Source organism: Cetorhinus maximus, chromosome 18, assembly GCF_964194155.1.
Source record: "Cetorhinus maximus chromosome 18, sCetMax3.hap1.1, whole genome shotgun sequence".
Lineage (NCBI taxonomy): Eukaryota > Metazoa > Chordata > Chondrichthyes > Lamniformes > Cetorhinidae > Cetorhinus > Cetorhinus maximus.
In genome coordinates this window covers 69,557,161-69,576,666 of record NC_135896.1, presented here as the reverse complement: position 1 = coordinate 69,576,666, position 19,506 = coordinate 69,557,161, and the positions used below count along the sequence as shown (strand labels likewise).

General features: G+C 43.0%; 1 protein-coding gene across 2 annotated transcripts in view; it reads left to right on the top strand.

Moving 5' to 3' along the window:
* scfd1 (sec1 family domain containing 1) overlaps nucleotides 1-19,506 on the top strand; it is a 222,859-nt gene that overhangs the window by 1,204 nt on the left and 202,149 nt on the right. For both annotated transcript variants that reach the window (XM_078562864.1, XM_078562863.1), the window contains exons 2-6: nucleotides 9,295-9,365; nucleotides 11,032-11,120; nucleotides 14,715-14,805; nucleotides 14,967-15,089; nucleotides 19,063-19,150. In XM_078562864.1, the coding sequence (XP_078418990.1) occupies nucleotides 9,295-9,365; nucleotides 11,032-11,120; nucleotides 14,715-14,805; nucleotides 14,967-15,089; nucleotides 19,063-19,150 (462 nt within the window). The remainder of the gene's footprint in view (nucleotides 1-9,294; nucleotides 9,366-11,031; nucleotides 11,121-14,714; nucleotides 14,806-14,966; nucleotides 15,090-19,062; nucleotides 19,151-19,506) is intronic.

Below are 19,506 nucleotides of genomic sequence, written 5' to 3'. Positions count from 1 at the left end.
TTTTAATTCAGATGGCTTTAACTCGTCTCCAACTGCCATTAACTTTTTATTTTCGGCCTGACACTCCAATGTCCTTTTAAAATTAGCAGGCTGGATTTCTGATTCTTTGGACATATCTTTAGTCAAAACATTAGCAGGGTTGCAGAAAATCATTGATTCTTTCAAGTCACTTGGCTTCTCCTGGACAACTTCGGTTTTGACAGCCTCAAATGGACTTTCCCAAGACGACAATGCCCTATCCCCAGCCAAATTATTTCCTAATAAGAAATCTACACTGTCAATAGGTAAGTTAAGAACAACACCAACAATTACAGCTAAAGAGAAGTAGAAATGTGATATTTATATTGTTTAAGAGGGGTTCAGCTTCATCTGTTCCACTCCCCTTAAACAGTGTAAGTTTCATCACGTTTCTACTTTAGCTCTGAAGAAGAGTCATACATACTGAAACGTCAACTCTGTTTCTCTCTCTACGGATGCTGTCAGGCCTGCTGAGCTTTTCCAGTTTTTGTTTCACCATATCAATATGTTTTTATTTAGCAAACTTTCCGTACCGAAATTCCCTTCACCTGTGAACATTAGTGATCGTGCTGATCCTGTATCTCTAAGACTTTTACTGTAACAAGCAACCTAAAATCAACCTAGATCAAACATTATTTAACAAGCAACTAAACACCAAACTAAAGAAAAAGGTACATTTAGCATTCACTAACTTGCACAACCAAAATATGTCTTACAAAACATTTCCATGCAACATCACACTTCTGGTCAATATGTAGGATTACAGGAACAGTCCCACGGTCACTTAGTTCGCCAGAAAAGGTTCCCCGCCACGCCAGGTTGAATCTTCCAGTGTTGTTGAACAATCATTTCAATCAGCCTGTGTTCTCCTCAATATGATTACCACCAGCAAGGCATACCTTATCAACTCTATGTTCCTTAAATCTTCAAGAGCTTCATCTGTTTTGTTCCCTTTTTAACAGAAACCAAACTCTCACCAGCACCTGCTTGGTCATTACCATAAAAACAATTCACCCTGCTTTCCCACTGCAGTTGTTAGTTTCTCTCTGCATCTCAAACAGCAACTGCCCTTTCTCTGTGAAAAACTGTGAAAAGATGTTAAAACTGCCACCCCACTTTAGTGGATTTCTGTTTGAGTTTCTCTCCCCCGGTACTTTTCAAAACATCACTGTCTTGTAAAGTTTAGTGTTCATGGCAAGATATAAAATGACATAGTTCTAGAAACCTGGAGTTATATTGCAGATCTTAAATGATGCAACAGTGATGGATGTCACTTCTTAAAGTAGTAGAAAAAAATCTCATTTGTAATGTTTAGATCACCTGTTCTTTTTTGCAGCACTGTTGCTAAGAGTGGGCTGCTTATTTGGCACAAATGATACATTTAAATGAGGGGAAAACAAGTTAGTGAGCAAATACTGCGGCATGGAGAAGAAATGGACACTACTCTATGCGGAGTTTGAATTTATAACTCAGTATTTTATTCTTTCTGTTTTTCATGATTTTTAGCTGTTTAATAATGGCAACATTATTTTATTGAGGCTTTGGGTAAAGCAGCATCATCTTACTGCAGGTTTTAGTGTGGAAGTTTATTAAGACTCACATTTGAGTCCTCAACTGAAAAGACCAGTAAAATGCTAAACTCAGCAAAATAATGGTCCTTAGCTGGACTCATTGCATTCCAATCATATCTGTCCCATTGTGGGCAGAGAATAATGTACAATGGCTTCTCTTATTGCGCATGTACCATTACCTCTGGAACCTCCCAAGGATCTATCCTTGGTCCCCCTCCTATTCCCATCTATATGCTGCCTGTTGTGTGTGCCTGCATGCCATTGTAAAGTAAAGGTGCTCAACAGAACAGGGGTTAATGTGGGACTGGAGAATAGCACCGCCTATGGTATAATGTATAGAGTCACATGGTAATAGACTCAGAGCAGTCTAGAAGGAACCTGCATGGGAGCAGCACCGTACATGGCAGTAACTGGGATCTGAACATAGTTAAGGATTACCTATAAATGGTTCACGTTTAAACATGCAAGCCTCAAGATCTCATCAATGAGACACCAAATGAGCCCATAACACAACATGGTGATCAGCGGTAGTATGAAAGGTGGCATTTAAACGATGAACCCAGAACAGGATCCCAAGATATGAAAAACTAAAAGTAGCTGAAGCATGACCAGAGAGACATGTGCCGAAGAAGAAAAGCTGAAGAAACAGTTGAAGAAGCTTCACTACAGACTTGAAAGTTGAGGAATCTACTGAGTGAGTGGAAGTCCATTGTAAGACCCTGAGTGATGCAGAGTGAAGGAACCTGGTCAGATCACAGGATGGTGAGCAAAATTACAAAAAAGCTGTACTTACATGGTAGTATAGAAAGTGGCAGTCCCAGGGGCTCAACAGACTACAGAAGCTGGAAGACAGTTGTAAGCTAAAAAAAAGTTAAAAATGGAAGGCCTGCAAAAAAAATACAGTTTGAAAGCTTTGGTTGATTGCCAAAAAGCCCGTCAAAACCGTAAAAGCACGCAAAAGTCAAAAACCGTAGGAACAGGCTGTAGACAGCTTGAGTGGAAAAAAGGTTGCTGCGTTAAAGGGGCAATGACATTTAAAGCTGCAACTACTAACAAAAACAAACAGCCATGGACAGAAAATTAGAAGAGCCAGACCCATTTTGGGTAAGCAAATGGTGATACCAGACCCAAGAGTGGCAGTCTTGGAGAAGAGAATCTTTAGTTTAAAGGAGAATTACAGGATTAAATAAGGAATCAGAAGAAGTAATATAGAAACTAGGAGCAGGAGTAAGCCATTCGGCCCTTCAAGCCTGCTGCACCATTCATTATGATCATGGCTGATCATCCAACTCAATAGCCTGCTACCGCTTTCTCCCTATATCCTTTTATCCCTTTTGCCCCAAGAGCTATATCTAACTCCTTCTTGAAAACATACAATGTTTTGGTCTCAACTACTTTCTGTGGTAACGAATTCCACAGGCTCACCACTCTCTGGGTGAAGAAATTTCTCCTCATCTCAGTCCTAAATGGTCTATCCCATACCCTCAGACTATGACCCCTGGTTCTGGACTCCCCCACCACTGGGAACATCCTTCCTGCATCTACCCTGTCTAGTCCTGTTAGAATTTTATAGGTTTCTATGAGATCCCCCCTCATTCTTCTGAACTCCAGCGAATATAATCTTAATCGACTCAATCTCTCCTCATATGTCAATCCTGCCATCCCAGGAATCAGTCGGGTAAACCTTCGCTGCACTCCCTCTATACCAAGTACATCCTTCCTCAGATAAGGAGACCAAAACTGCACACAATATTCCAGGTGTGGTCTCACCAAGGCCCTGTACAATTGCAGCAAGACGTCCCTGTTCCTGTACTCGAATCCTCTGGCTATGAAGGCCAACATACTGTTTGCCTTCTTTACCGCCTGCTGCACCTGCATGCTTACCTTCAGCGACTGGTGTACAAGGACACCATGGTCTCGTTGCACATTCCCCTCTCTCAATTTATAGCCATTCAGATAATCTGCTTTCCTGTTTTTGCTACCAAAATGCATAACCTCACATTTATCCACATTATACTGCATCTGCCATGCATTTGCCCACTCACTCAGCTTGTCCAAATCACACTGAAGCATCTTTGCATCCTCCTCACAGCTCACCCTCCCACCCAGCTTTGTGTCATCTGCAAATTTGGAGATATTACATTTAATTCCCTCATCTAAATCATTAATATATATTGTGAATAACTGGGGTCCCAGCGCCGATCCCTGCGGTACCCCATTAGTCACTGCCTGCCTGCCTTTCGGAAAAAGACCCGTTTGTTCCCACTCCTTGTTTCCTGTTTGCCAACCAGTTTTTTATCCACCTCAATACACTACCCCCAATCCCATGCGCTTTAATTTTACACACCAATCTCTTATGTGGGACTTTGTCAAAAGTCTTCTGAAAGTCCAAATGAACCATATCCACTGGCTCCCCCTCATCAACTCTACCAGTTACGTCCTCGAAAAATTCCAGTAGATTTGTCCAGCATGATTTCCCTTTCATAAATCCATGCTGACTCTGTCCGATTCTGCCACTGTTTTCCACGTGCTCAGCTATTAAATCTTCTACAATGAACTCTAGAATTTTCCTCACTACTGACATCAGGCTGACTGGTCTATAATTCCCTGATTGCCTCCCTTTTTAAATAGTGGGGTTACATTAGCTACCCTTCAATCTGTAGGAACTGTTTCAGAGTCTATAGAATCTCGGAAGATGACCACCAATGCATCCACTATTTCTAGGGCCACTTCCTTAAGTACTCTGGGATGTAGATTCAGGCCCCGGGGATTTATCGGCCTTCAATCCCATCAATTTCCCCAACACCATTTCCCTACTAATACTGATTTCTTTCAGTTCCTCCCTCTCACTAAACCCTATGTTCCCCAACATTTTTGGTATGTTATTAGTGTCCTCCTTTGTGAAGACAGAACCAAAATATATATTTAGTTGTTCAGGCATTTCATTGTTCCCCATTGTAAATTCCCCTGCTTCTGACTGTAAGGGACCTACATTTGTCTTCACCAATCTTTTTCTCTTCACATACCTATAGAAACTTTTACAGTCAGTTTTTATGTCCCCTGCAAGCTTACTCTCGTACTCTATTTTTCCCCTTCTTAATCAATCCCTTGGTCCTCCTTTGCTGAATTCTAAACTGCTCCCAATCCTCAGGTCTGTTGTTTTTTCTGGCCAATTTGTATGCCTCTTGCTTGCATCTAATACTATCTCTAATTTCCCTTGTAAGCCATGGTTTGGCCACCTTTCCTGTTTTACTTCTGCGCCAGACAGGAATAAACAATTGTTGCAGTTCACCCATGCGCTCTTTGAATGTTTGCCATTGCCTATCCACCGTCATCCCTTTAAGTAACGTTTCCCAATCCATCATAGCCAACTCGCGCCTCATACCATTGTAGTTTCCTTTATTAAGATTCAGGACCCAAGTCTCAGAATCAAATACATCACTCTACATCTTGATGAAGAATTCTATCATATTATGGTCGCTCATCCCCAAGGGGCCTCGCACAACTAGATTGCCAGTTATTCCTTTCTCATTACACAATATCCAGTTGAGGATGGCCTATTCTCTTGTTGGTTCCTCAATGTATTGGTCCAGAAAAACATCCTGTATACACTCCAGGAATTCCTCCTCTACGGTATTGTTACTAATTTGATTTGCCCAATCGATATGCATATTAGTCACCCATAATTACAGATGTTCCTTTATTACATGCGTCTCTAATTTCCTGTTTAATGCCATTCCCAACATCACCACTATAGTTTGGGGGTCTATATACAACCCCCACTAACGTTTTTTGCCCCTTAGTGTTTCTCAGCTCTACCCAAACAGATTCCACATTGTTGGAGATAATATCTTTCCTCACTATTGCGTTAATTTCCTCTTTAACCAGCAATGCAACTCCACCGCCTTTTCCTTTTTGTCTGTCCTTCCTAAATATGGAATACCCCTGGATGTTCAGTTCCCATCCCTGGTCACCCTGCAGCCATGTCTCCGTAATCCCGACTATATCATACCTGTTTACATCTATTTGCGCGGTTAATTCATCCACTTTATTGCGAATGCTCCTCGTGTTAAGGCACAAAGCCTTAAGGCTTGTCTTTTTAACATTCCTTGTCCCATTCCCACTATTTTTCACTGAGGCCCTGTTTGACTCTTGCTCTTGATTTCCCTATAACTTTTCTTATTCCGCTTTCTGTCTTTTGTTCTTGCCTTTGATTCCCCTTCCTCAAGTTGACAAGTTTCTATTCGTGTTTGGTTCATTTGCTGGTGAAGAATTCCACAGCCAATGTATAGATCAGCGATCTTCACTATTTTTCAAGCAATGGCGGCTTTGGTAAAAACCTGCATATGAGATCCACATCGACTACTAAATTATCATTGCTTACTACTCTTTCATGATGTAATGTTACAGAGCAACGCATGTAACTAAAACAAAATCACATTATACTCAAAAATAAATACACGTACAATTAAGGTATGCAGCATTTATAAAACAATAACCAGGAAAATATAAGGAATTAAAAATGCACCTATGCAAGTAAACTTTTTAAAAGCTGAATAATGCATAACTTACTTTAAAAACTAGAAGAGCGAAAGTGTGCCTCTTGCTCCTTGACTGACTTTTAAAAAAAATTCATTCACGGGATGTGGGCTTTGCTGGCTGGGCCAGCATTTATTTCCAATCCCTAGTTGCCCTTGAGAAGGTGATGGTGAGCTGCCGCCTTGAACCGCTGCAGTCTATGTGGTGTTGGTACACCCACAGTGCTGTTAGGAAGGGAGTTCCAGGGTTTGACCCAGCGGCAGTGGAGGAATGGCGATATATTTCCAAGAAACGTTTTCTCTGAGGGTTGTGTGACTTTGGAATTCGCTGCCTCAGTAGGTGGTGGAGGCAGGGTCATTGAATATTTTTAAGGCAGAGGTAGATAGATTCTTGTTAAGCAAGGGAATCAAAGGTTATTGGGGTTAGATGGGAATGTGGAAATCGAAACGCAAGATTAGCCATGATCTTATTAATGGTGGAGCAGGCTCGAGGAGCCGTATGGTCTACTCCTGTTCCTATTTCTTATGTTCTTAAGTCAGGATGGTGAGAGACTTGGAGGGGCACTTCCAGGTGGTGGTGTTCCCATCTATCTGCTGCCCTTGTCCTTCTGGATGGTAGTGGTCGTGGGCTTGGAAGGTGCTGTCTCAGGAGCCTTGGTGAATTCCTGCAGTGCATCTTTTAGATGGTACACACTGCTGCTACTGTGCGTCAGTGGTGGAGGGAGTGAATGTTTACGCAATATTCTTCATGCAGTAGTTGTAGTCTGTCATTGTGATCCAAGTAAGGCAGAACAAATATTCATTTTCTTTTCACAATATTCATTGTTGAAAAGGTAGATTTGCAGGTATACACAACTGACAAAAAAATGACAGCACTTTTTGCACACACCTGTTTCAGATATAGGTATTGTGTGCCAGGGACCATGTTCCAGAAATGAGAAACGCCTGTCTTAAGTTCAGACTTCATGATGTCAACTGTCTGAAGTTCCACAATTTCAACCTCCAAATTAGCACGATCTGACCAAAAGTCTGTGATAACCGATGACACAGATGACACTGCTACATAGAGAGACGTCTTTCCTGTATCCACCCTATGAAGACCCTCAAGATCTTATATGTTTCAATACAATCACCTCTTGTTCTTCTAAACTCCGACGGTTATAGGCCCAACCTATTCAATCTTCCTTCGTAAGATAAGCCCTTCATCCCAGGAATAAGTCAAGTGAACCTTTTCTGAACTACTTCTAATGAAATTATATCCTTTCTCAACTAAGGGGACCAAAACTACACACTATGCTCAAGATCTGGTCTCGCCAAGGTCCTTTAACAGCTGCAATACTTCCCTGTTTTTATATTTCATTCCACTTGTAATTATGACAATAAATCATGCTTTACTCTTCATATGTGAACTGCTTCACTGTTTTTCAGGCAAAAAAACCTGCAATTTGAGAGCAACTACTATAATAGAGGCCATTGCCTGATTTGCTCCTGGTGCGCTAACACAAAGGAAGAAAGGACATTAATCGAAAAGCAGAATACATTGTTCTTTCTGGGGGAATGCAGGCTTGAAGTTGACTGACTTGGCTGCGGCTCAGTGTTAGGGTGAGGGGTTTACAGAATGTGCTTCTCTCTCCTTGTGAGCTGGTTGCACATATCTGTATGCCACATCCTACTGTGATGGCGGCTGACCCTTGAACACTTCCAGTAGCCAACTGCATCGAAATGCCAGGTGGTGTCACTCCGGATAGAGGCCGCTGTCACCATCGGCCCACTCCTAAAGGAGTGGGCCCGTTTCCTGGATACAAACGGATCTCTCACACACACACTCAATCTCTCAGTCCCATGCACTCACTCACTCACTCACTCACTCACCTCACTCTCTCACTCACCTCACTCTCACTCATCTCACTCTCTCTCACTCATCTTCCACTCTGTCTCTCACTCACCTCTCACTCACCGGACTCTCTTACTCTTTCAGCCTTGCTCACTCACCTCGCACACTCGCTCGCTGCCACTCGCACACTCGCTCGCTGCCACGCGCACGCTCGCTCGCTGCCACGCGCACGCTCGCTCGCTGCCACGCGCACGCTCGCTCGCTGCCACGCGCACGCTCGCTCGCTGCCACATGCACGCTCGCTCGCTGCCACGCGCACGCTCACTCCTTGCCCTTGCTCGTGCCCCACCTTGCCCCCATCCTGCCTTGCTCCCGCCCGCGCCCCGCCTCACTCCCACTCTCTCTCACTCCCGCACTCATACTCTCTCTCACGCACTCGCTCTCTCTCTCACGCACTCGCTCTCTCTCTCACGCACTCGCTCTCTCTCTCACGCACTCGCTCTCTCTCTCACGCACTCGCTCTCTCTCTCACGCACTCGCTCTCTCTCTCACGCACTCGCTCTCTCTCTCACGCACTCGCTCTCTCTCTCACGCACTCGCTCTCTCTCTCACGCACTCGCTCTCTCTCTCACGCACTCGCTCTCTCTCTCACGCACTCGCTCTCTCTCTCACGCACTCGCTCTCTCTCTCACGCACTCGCTCTCTCTCTCACGCACTCGCTCTCTCTCTCACGCACTCGCTCTCTCTCTCACGCACTCGCTCTCTCTCTCACGCACTCGCTCTCTCTCTCACGCACTCGCTCTCTCTCTCACGCACTCGCTCTCTCTCTCACGCACTCGCTCTCTCTCTCACGCACTCGCTCTCTCTCTCACGCACTCGCTCTCTCTCTCACGCACTCGCTCTCACGCAGGCACACAGTTTTCTCCCCCTCTTTCCCCCATTCCAACACACATACCCCACAGAGGCTGAATGCCTGACCTCGCAGCCAGCCTCTTCTCCCCAGGATCCCAGCACCGCCATGCTTTGCTCTCTGGGCCCTGGTTGGAGGATCCAGCAACACTACACCACTGGTCAGGGAGCTGCACTTAGTGTCGATGGGAGCTACCACTGGCTCATGTGACTTGCAATGAAGATCACTGGCCTAGAGCCTTCTAAAATTTTGTGGTATTATTCCTGCTGATTATATATTATTAGTACAGTGTTAAATGTAATAAATTAGTGAAAATATAACATTAGGTCAATTAAAATTCTTTTGAAATGTAAGAACTTATTCAATTTCTTTGAGCTTTATTGCTGTTCAAAATTCAAGGTGCATTTTTCTTTTATTTCACAGCTGCTTTAAAACGGATGTTAAACTTCAATGTCATTCCTCTTAAAAACAGCATCACAGAACCTGTATGGAAGGTGAGGAAATATTCTGCATATCTAGAATTGCTGGAAATGCACTTGAATCAAAAAATAACTTGTCCTGCTAATGCTATAAACAAAGCTTTTTAAAATCTGTTCCCTGAAACCTGAAACTTGAGTCATGACATCATTAGATTGACAAAAATTGAAAATGCAAAACATATTAGTAGCGGAATGCAGCATTGGATATATTCGCCCATATCTAATTCAATGAATTGTGCTTGTGCAGCCTATGTTTCTGTACAATTTTAAAGCTGCATGAATCACTACAAATCTGAAACAGAATGGTCTTTAATTTCTGCAGAGTGGCAGTCAGAGTCGGATTGCCACTCTACTCCTCTCTCCTACCTCGTAATCCAGCCTATTCTTTCACACCTGACATTCCGACTCAGGCCGGCTGAGAACTGTGTAGGGCTGCGCACTCCTGAGGCTTTCAGTCGAGGGCTGCAGAGTCAGAGATAAGTAAGCCTTTTTTACAGGACTAACTGCATTAGGCAGGTAAGTTTAAAGATCCAGCCACTTTCAGGAGTAATGTAAAAGGTATGTTCTTAAGGCAAGTGTGTAGAATTAGAGGGGGGTTGTGGGGGTGAGTGGTCAGTGGGAGGGGTGGGGGGGGGAGGGTGGCTAGGGGGGTCAGTGGAGGGCGCTGGGGGTCAGGTGGTCTGTTGTGGTGGGGGGAAGGTGGGGTTTTGGTCTAATGGTGTCGGGTGGCTAGTGGCTAGCCGGTTGTGGGGGGGGTGGGTGGTTGGGTGGTCAGTGTGGGGGGGGGGGGGGGTTGGTCGGGAGGTCATGTGGTCATTTGGGAAGGGGTGAGGGTCGGGTGCATATTGCGGGGGGTGAAGGGTCTTGTCAGGGTGGTGGGGTCAGGTTGTCAGTGGGGGTGGTGGAGGTCAGGTGGTTAGTGGCGGTCCCATGGAGGGTTGGGGAGGGGTCTGTACTATAGTTAGCCAGGGGTTAGAAGTGCTTTTATTTTTTCTAACTTTCCAGGCCAATATGTACAAATTTCTCACCAAACAAAGGTTTAAGATGGTTACAAAAGAACAACTGTGCATAAGTAACATATCATTGTTAATCTCATGTCTAAGGTTAGCTTGGAAAAAGGGCATCCTCAACTCTCTATTATGCAATTTCATTGCTGCTAATATCAAAAGCAAAATGGGATTTTTTGCTGTACAGGATGAGTATCCTTTATCAGAAACCTTCTGGCCAATTGCATTTCAGATAATTTTGGTTTTGAGATACCACATATAAACTTACAATAGCCTAAGCTATAGTCTAAAATAAATAAAATGGCTGGAAAAGTAAGATGTATCACTGAGTAATAAATACAGGGTAACTGTAATAAGTTTCTTTTTGACACATTCACCACAAAAATCGCAAGGTAAACAGTGCAGACAAACAACTAGACTTCTCGTGCTTAAGGTCGATAAGGTTCAAAATATGTGCTGTTTTTGGATGTGCTTGGTTTTCAGATTTACGAATAAAGGATACTCGACCTGTATTCATAATGTATTTATTGACACATAGGCCAATAACACTCAATTGCCTGTATTTCAAGCTTGTACACTCTTAGAAACTGATTGCTAAGATTAATGAAGTACTGTGTGAGCATTCTATAATTTGTATATAAGCAACAAATCTACTTTTTCTGTTCCTTGTACAGATTCTGATTTATGACCGATTTGGTCAGGATATCATTTCACCGTTGTTGTCTGTGAAAGAGTTGAGAGACATGGGCATCACTTTGCACTTGTAAGATGAATTTAACCTTGAACTTCTATCGTGTAAGCTGGAGCATGATGGACATGAGGTCCAATAACAGAGTATAACCTATCTTAATTTCCTTTCTTTTTGGTGATGCTTTAAATAAACCTACACTGCATCAAGTGCGCTTGTTATAACAATGTCTCAGCAATCTAAAAATAAACTTAAATGTTTGTATAATTCTACATGATGTTTCCAGAGGTTAAGGATCTCAAAAATCTGTTTATATCAAACTGGTTCTAATTCTAAATTGACACATATCAATCAAAGTTGTTTTGTTTGGAAGTTTTGGTTTTGTTAAGAAGCTGCAACATATCCAAAAAAAAATGTCGTCCCTGAGCCCAGTGTAGTTGTCGGATACGTTTTTGATGTTTGGCCAACTGCAACTAATGTCTAGAACAATTCTTCAAGAAAGTTTCTCAATCAGACCATGTAGATGCAACAAATATTAATGAATTAGTTACCTAGTCCCGAACTTGTGTCTTTCTCTGAAACAGTAGTGTACACTTGAGCTCTTCTTCTATCGCCTTTGCCTCCCTACTCACTTTTTTGGGCAGGAGTTCCCCATCTTCACTAGAGAAGCCTTTCACCCGGCTCCAGTATTCTCTCTTCACCCGGACTCTTCCCTTTGACCTCTTAGATGCTCTTGATCTTTTCATTGAGAACTGCTGGTGTGACATAGCTGTCTTAATTTCTCTGTTCCCCTCACACACTCTAACCTGTCTCCCTCTGAACTAAAAACAGAAAATGCTGGAAAAACTCGGCAGGTCTGGCAGTATCTGTGGAGAGAGAACAGTTAATGTTTTGAGTCCGTATGACCCTTCTTCAGATCTAAAGAGAAGTAGAAACATGGTGTTTTAGAGGGACTGGAGCAGGTGGAGCAAAATAGAATGTCAGGGCTAGGTGGGAGCTAAGGAGAAATTTGACAAAGATGTCATGGACACAGGACAAGGGGAATGTTAATGTAGTGTCAAAGACTAAAGGAAGTGCCGATAGTGGCATAAAGGTAAGAAAGTGAATTGTGTTACTAGCAGAGCAAGGATCAGCGCTCTGTGAAAGCAAAACATAAAAACAAGTGATAGATGGCCCTGTGTGTGTGTTTTGGGGGGCTGGTGGTTAGGGGAAAAGGATAGAAAAATAAATTAAAAAAAATAAAAAATAAATAAAAATAAAAGAAATGGAGGAGAGAGTTCATGGTCTGAAGTTGTTGAACATTGTTATCAAGCAAACTGACAAGGACAATGGTACTGTTGTTGTCAGGCGAAGCAGCGATTTACTTGTAATTCTTTCATTTTGGTATACTATATTCGCTGCTCATAATGTGGTCTCCTCTACATTGAGGAGACCAAATGCAGATTGGGCGACCACTTTGTGGAACACCTCCACTCCATCTGCATGCATCACCCAGACCTTCCTTTCCATTTTGATTCCCTACCTTGCTCTCATGCTTACATTTTTGTCCTCACCGTGCTGCAGTGTTCCAGTGAAGCTCAATGCAAGCTTGAGGAACAGCATCTCATCTTTTGATTAGGTATCTTACAGCCTTTGAGTCTCAACAATTTTAGACCATGAACTTTGTCTTCCATTTTGATTCACTTTTTGCCAAGTGCCAGTCTGCATCTTGTTTTCATGCTTTTGCTTTCAGCCAGAGCCGTTCGTTATTCTGCCATTGATACTCAGTCTGGGAAATGTTTTGTTTCTTTACCACAACCATTCCCACTCCATTTGCCTTTTGTTCCATAACATGTTTGTTATTTAATCTCTCCCACCCTCTAACCTATCTTAGATCCCGCCGCCCCATTTGTTCTATTTCCCCCTTTCCCCTTTCAACAGGATAAATGCATCACATTTCTACCTCCCTTCAGTTCCAAAGAAGAGTCCTATTGGACTCAAAGTTTGAACTCTGTTTTTGTCTCCACAGATGCTGCCAGACCTGCTGCAATTTTCCCGCACTTTCTGTTTTTTTGCAAGATTTCCAGCATCCACAGTATTTTGCTTTTATTACTGTACTGAAACAGATCTTGTTAAAGTTACAGATTACCTTCTTTGTGACTGGTAAACAATTCATTGTTGTCACCTCATTCAATCTGCAGCTTTCCACACACTTGATCATACCATCCTCCTTCAGTGTCTCTCCTCCATCATCCAATTGGATGGAACAGCCTTAGTCTGGTTCCATTCTTATCTAATCTTAGTTGGAGAATCATGGAGAATGGCTTCTCTTTCCACTCTAGCTTTATCTCTGGAGTTCCTCATGGATCTATCCTTGGCCCACTTTTATTTCTCATTTTCCTTTGACAATATCATTTGCATGTATACCGATGACATTCAACTCTAACCCATGCCTAAACAGAATTACCTGGAAAAACTCAGCAGGTCTGGCAGCATCGGCGGAGAAGAAAAGAGTTGACGTTTCGAGTCCTCATCGTCAATGTCAAACGTCAACTCTTTTCTTCTCCGCCGATGCTGCCAGACCTGCTGAGTTTTTCCAGGTAATTCTGTTTTTGTTTTGGATTTCCAGCATCCGCAGTAGTTTTTTGTTTTTATCTAACCCATGCCTGCTTGGAGCTCTCCACTGTCCCTGATTTGTTGTACTGCTTGTCTGACGTCCGATACTGAAGAAACAGAAATTTCCTCCTCTATGTTGGGAAGACTGAAACCATTGTCTTTGGTTTCTGCCACAAATTTCATTCCCAGTCCACCATTTGGAAATGGTGGCAATCCCTGGCAACTTGTTTCACCCCGAGCTGAGTTTCTGACCATATATTACACCATCACCAGGACTGCCTTCTTCCACCTTACTAACATCGCTTCACTCTGACCCTGCCTCAGCTCTTCTGCTGAAATTCTCATCCATGCAATCTTGACTTAACTGTTTGAATGCTCTTCTGGCTGGCCTCCCATTTTCCACCCTACATAAACTTGTGCTCATCCAAAACCCCGCTTCCTGTATCGTAACCTACTCCAAACCCCATTCATCCATCACCCCTCTGCTTGCTGACCTTCACTGGCTCCCCATCCGACAACACCTCAATTTTAAAATCCTCATTTTGTTTTCAAATCCCTCCAAGATCCTGTCCTTCCCTATCTCTCTAGCTTTCTGTAGACCTACAAGCCATCGCGATCTCTGAGCTCCTCCAATTTTTGCCTCTTGAGCACCCCTGATGTTTAACACCGCAACACTGGCAGCTGTGCTTTCACTTGCCTTGGCTGTAAGCTTTGAAATTCCCTCCCTGAACCTCTCCATCTCTCTCTCTCCTCTTTTAAAATGCTCCTGAAAACCTACCTCTGATCATCCTGCCTTGATTTCTCCTCCATGTAAAAAATGTTTTTATTGATATTGCCCTTGTCACGCACCTTGACACATTTTACTATGTTAAATGCATAATATAAATGCAACATGTCAGAAAACAAATCATAAACTTTGATTTGAAAATGTATTTATGAAATATTTTGTACAAAATCAAATTTTGATTGTACAGTACTTATAATTTAAGAAACTATGCATTTCTCTGTATTGATGTATTTAACATATATAGTGCAGTATTTACTTTGATCTTAAATTGCAGTTCAATTTTTCAGGCTATTGCACTCTGATCGAGATCCTATTCCAGATGTTCCAGCAATATATTTTGTTATGCCAACAGAAGAAAACGTTGACCGGGTTTGCCAGGTAATTAACAGATTTTTAGGTTACAGATGTGGTTCTTATAGTTTCTGGTATGTAAAACTTTAACTGATGTTGAGTAGTTTACCTTATTGTGTTGATTTTTCAATTTAGTTCCTATGTTTGAACATTGGTTTTAAATTATATGAAAAATATTTTTTTTGTAGGATCTTCGGAACCAGCTTTATGAGTCCTATTACTTAAACTTCATCTCAGCAATTTCACGAAGTAAACTTGAAGACATTGCTAGTGCAGCTTTGAGTACAAATGCAGTAGCCCAAATTGCCAAGGTAAGATTGTCTTATTAGCTCATTAACTGATGCTTCATTCTGACCTAATTTATTTTGTTTTTCATCTCAATAAAGAAGTAACAAACATAATGGTTTAAACCAGAAATGTCTTATTTCATTGATGTCAGTACTTGAATTTGTCTTTTAAAATTGCCTTTTGGAAGCTTTTTAGCTGTAAATCCTAAGTTTTAAGTGCATTCCTTGTAGTGCTACTAATCTTTTGTGGACCTGATTTTTTAAAATTTGAATGGGTCCACGCGAGTATTAAGGACTGTTTATTTTATACTCTTAAATTACATATGTGGTTGTGTCTCCATGGCAGTTTATTCAGTGAACTCAGTTTGTGATCACTAACTCCATGCAAATACAATTTTTAAGGGTCTTTTATGGCTGTCTAGCTAGAATTAGAATATGTAATTGATACAGCTGATTTGCTGGCTACAATTGAAAAGTATTCACTATGTAGCAAGTTTAAACTTTTAGTTTAATTATGTAAGACGTTTGTGCAGATTAACCACTTTGATATAATCATATAAAGCTGCATCTACTCTATGATGCCATTATGGATATAATAAATTATCAATTTGGGTTGAAATATACCCCTTGATCTTTATATAAAAACAATTGTTGCTGTATAGAACAATAGGGGGAGAGGTGGTGGCATAGTGCTATCGTCACTGTACTGGTATTCCAGAGACCCAGGGTAATGCTCTGGGGACCAGGGTTTGAATCCCATTACGGCAGATGGTGAAATTTGAATTCAGTAAAAAATAAAAATCTGCAATTAAAAGTCTGATGATAACCATGAAACCATTGTCGATTGTCATAAAAACCCACCTGGTTCACTAATGTCCTTTAGAGAAGGAAATCTGCTGCCCTCACCTGGCCTGGCTTACACGTGACTCCAGATCCACAGCAATGTGGATTTCTTAAATGTCCTAGGGCAATTAGGGTTGGCAGTAAATGCTGGCCTAATAATGCTGATCAGCGCCGCCCACATCCCATGAATGAATAAATAAAAAAAATAGAATTCTTGGTTGTCCTATTTTAGTGGCATGTAGATTCTAGAGATTCTGAAAGGTCCCAGTGGATTGGAAAACCACAAGTGCAATAACTCTATTCAAGAAAGAAGGGAGACAGAAAGCACGAAACTGCAGGCCAGTTAGCCTAACATCTGTCATTGGGAGAATGTTGGAATGCGTTATTCAGGAAGTTGTTGCAGGACATATAGAAAATCATAATACGATTAGGAAGAGTTAACATGGTTTTATCTGTGGAAATTGTGTTTGATAAATTAGAGTTTTATGAGGATGAAACAAGCAGGGAAGATAAAGGGGAGCCAGTAGATGTAATGTACTTGGATTTCCAAAAGGCATTCGATAAGGTGCCACAGAAAGAAGATATGCAAGATAAGAGCTCCTGGTGTTGGGAGTAATACATTAGCATGGATAGAGGATTGGAAAACATATAGGAAACAGAGAGTCAGGATAAATGAGTCATTTTCAAGTTGGCAAACTGCAACTGACCAAGTGCCACAGGAATCCATGCTAGGGTCTCTACTGGACACTTTATATTAATCGCTTGGATGAAGAGATTGAGTGTACTGTAGTCAGGTTTGCTGACAATGCAAAGATAGGTAGAAAAGCAAGTTTTGAGGAGGACATAGAGCCTGAAAAAGAATATAAATGGGTTAAGTGAGTGGGCGAAAAATTGGGAGATGGAGTATAATGTGGTACGATGTGAGGTTGTTCACTTTGGTGGGAAGAATAGGAAAGCGGAGTATTATTTAATGGAGAGAGACAGCAGGGTGCAGTGGTATAGAGGTATCTCGGTGTCTACGTATATGAGTCTCACAAAGTTAGCGTGTAGGTATAGCAAGTAATTAGCAAGGCAAATGGAATGTTGGCCATTGTTGCAATGGATTAGAGTATAAAAGTAGGGAAATCTTGCTGCAACAGTACAGGGCATTAGTGAGACTGTGTAGTTTTTTAGTCTCCTTATTTAAGGATGGATCTACTTGCATTGGAGGCAATTCAGAGAAAGTTGAGTGCTGGGATGAAGGGAATGTCTTATGAGGCAAGGTTGAGCAGGTAGGGCCTATACTCATTGGAATTTTTTAAAAATGAGAGGTTGAAACATAATGGGTCAAATCTTCTGAACTCCATATCATTGGAGACTGGACGTATGACTGAAGATGCACCTCAGGACCTTGTGGAAGTCCCACATGGGTCTACGTGGGAATTGCCCATGAAATCTCAAATTCCGATCGGCAATGCCTTGCTCGCTGTAAACTTCCAAGAATGTCTCCAACTCGGAACTAGCGATCAAGACTTCAGAGGTTTCACGGGACTTATCTGAATGGTTAACCAGGAAATGCTGGATAGATTAAAACCTAGTCTAATTCTTGGGTAACTACACAACCGACTCCCCCTTATGACCCCCCTTGTGACCCAAACCACCTATGCCCAACTACCCCCTGACCCGACTACCCTGGCAGCCAACTCGATCTGACCTCTCAACCCCCTGATCCAACCCCCGATCACCCGACTACTCTGACCAGAAAACCCCCCAAACTGACAAACACCCTAACCGCCAACCAACAGCCCTCTCCTTCCTCACGTCCCCCCCGCGCTCTCGCGCCTGCCCACCCCACCCACTCAGAGGCTGTGGAGAGGGGTTGGGAGTGGATGGGTAGAAGGCTCGGGGCTCTGGGGGCGGAGGGGTCGAAGGCCCCCAGGTAGTTCGGAGGGAGGGGCGGGTTGATAGTCCAGTGTTGTGGGAAGGCGTTGTGGGTGGAGTGGGGGGTTGAAGGTCCGGGCTTGTGGGGAGGGGTGAGGGTGGTGGTGTCGAAGGTCCGGGCTTGTGACGGGGTTTCGAAGGTCTGGACTTTTGGGTGGGGTGGGTTCAAAAGTCCAGGATTGTGAGGAGGGGTGCTGGGGGATGTGGTGCGGGGGTCGAAGGTCTGGGTCTGTGAGGTGGCGGATGGTTTGAAGGTCTGGGATTGTGGGGATGTGTGGTTGCGGTTGAAGATTTGGGGTACTGGGGAGGGATGGGGAGGTCGATGGGGGTTGGGGGCGGTGTACTGATGTCCGTGTGGTGCTTGGTCAGAGGTCCAGGGGCTGGCGGGAATGAGGGTTGGAATTCCGTTGGGGTTGGAGTGGGTCGAGGGGATGGAGATCTAGTGTGGTGGGAGAATGTCGGGCCACGTGGGGACAGGTGTGAGGGCCTTTGGGAGTATTGGGCCCACTTAGGGTGAAGCGGAATCCCGATGGGGGTGGGGGATAGTGGGAGACTCCCCCGTGGGGGTGAGGGGCTGCAGTGGGAGACTCCCCTGTGGTGGGGTGCGTGGGGGTGGCAGTGGGAGATTCTCCTGTGGGGGGACGGGGATGGGCGGGGCACCTGAAGGTTCGGGGTGTCCCTTGAGGGGCCGGGTAGGTGTGGTGAGACCTGTTGGGGTCGGTCTGGGTCTGTACAATAGTTACCCAGAAGTTAGAAGTGGTTTTAATTCTTCTAACTTTTCCTGGGTAACTATGTTGTAACCTAGTCAGAAGTTTGCGATTTAAATCGCATTTTTGAATGGTTCCCGGTGTTGGACAATTGCCCAGGGGAAATTTGCACTTCTGGGCAATTGCCATGTAAACCTTACCTGTGAACTCTGAAAGGGGTTTCCCCAGTGCATCTTTGGAGTTCCCCCCGCCCCGCCCCCTACAATCCAATGCTGCGGAGCTCAGACGTTAAGGCCTTGAATACCTTGAAAGTACCTTGAAACTAAGCCCCAGATAACGAATTGCTGGGATAATATGATTAAAACATTCAGATTGAAAGTGAAAGTAGCAATCTAAAGTTTCAGTTACAACATGTTGTTTGTGCTATGTCAGTCAATCCTAAGCCAATTTTGTATTTACATAACAATATGTACAGTTGAAACATCATTCTGCCCTTACTTCCAATTTTACTATGCTTATTTTTTCAGGTATTTGATCAATATCTAAACTTTATCACTTTGGAAGATGACATGTTTGTGTTGTGCAACCAGAACAAGGAGCTTATCTCATATCATGGTATTGGTTTTAATCTCTTATTCAGTTCTGTAGTTGATAAGTGCATGAATACTGTATTTTGGAAAAATGATTCATTTAGGCTCAAGCCAGTTTTTGATCGTTCAAAATAACAAACACACAATGTATAAAAATCATTCTTGGAGTAAGATGTAGGTGTAGACAAAATGAAAATTGTGTATTTGCTTCAGAATGGGGTTGATCCAGACTTTGGACTTAGCTGCAGGTGAACCAGGAGTGCATTAGAGTTGTCAGCGAAAGGTGTACGTTTCAAAATGTATCTGGCTATCTTCGAAATAACGGTATTGTAAGACGCACCACTGAATAGCCAAATAAATTAACTGGCTTGAAATATAACA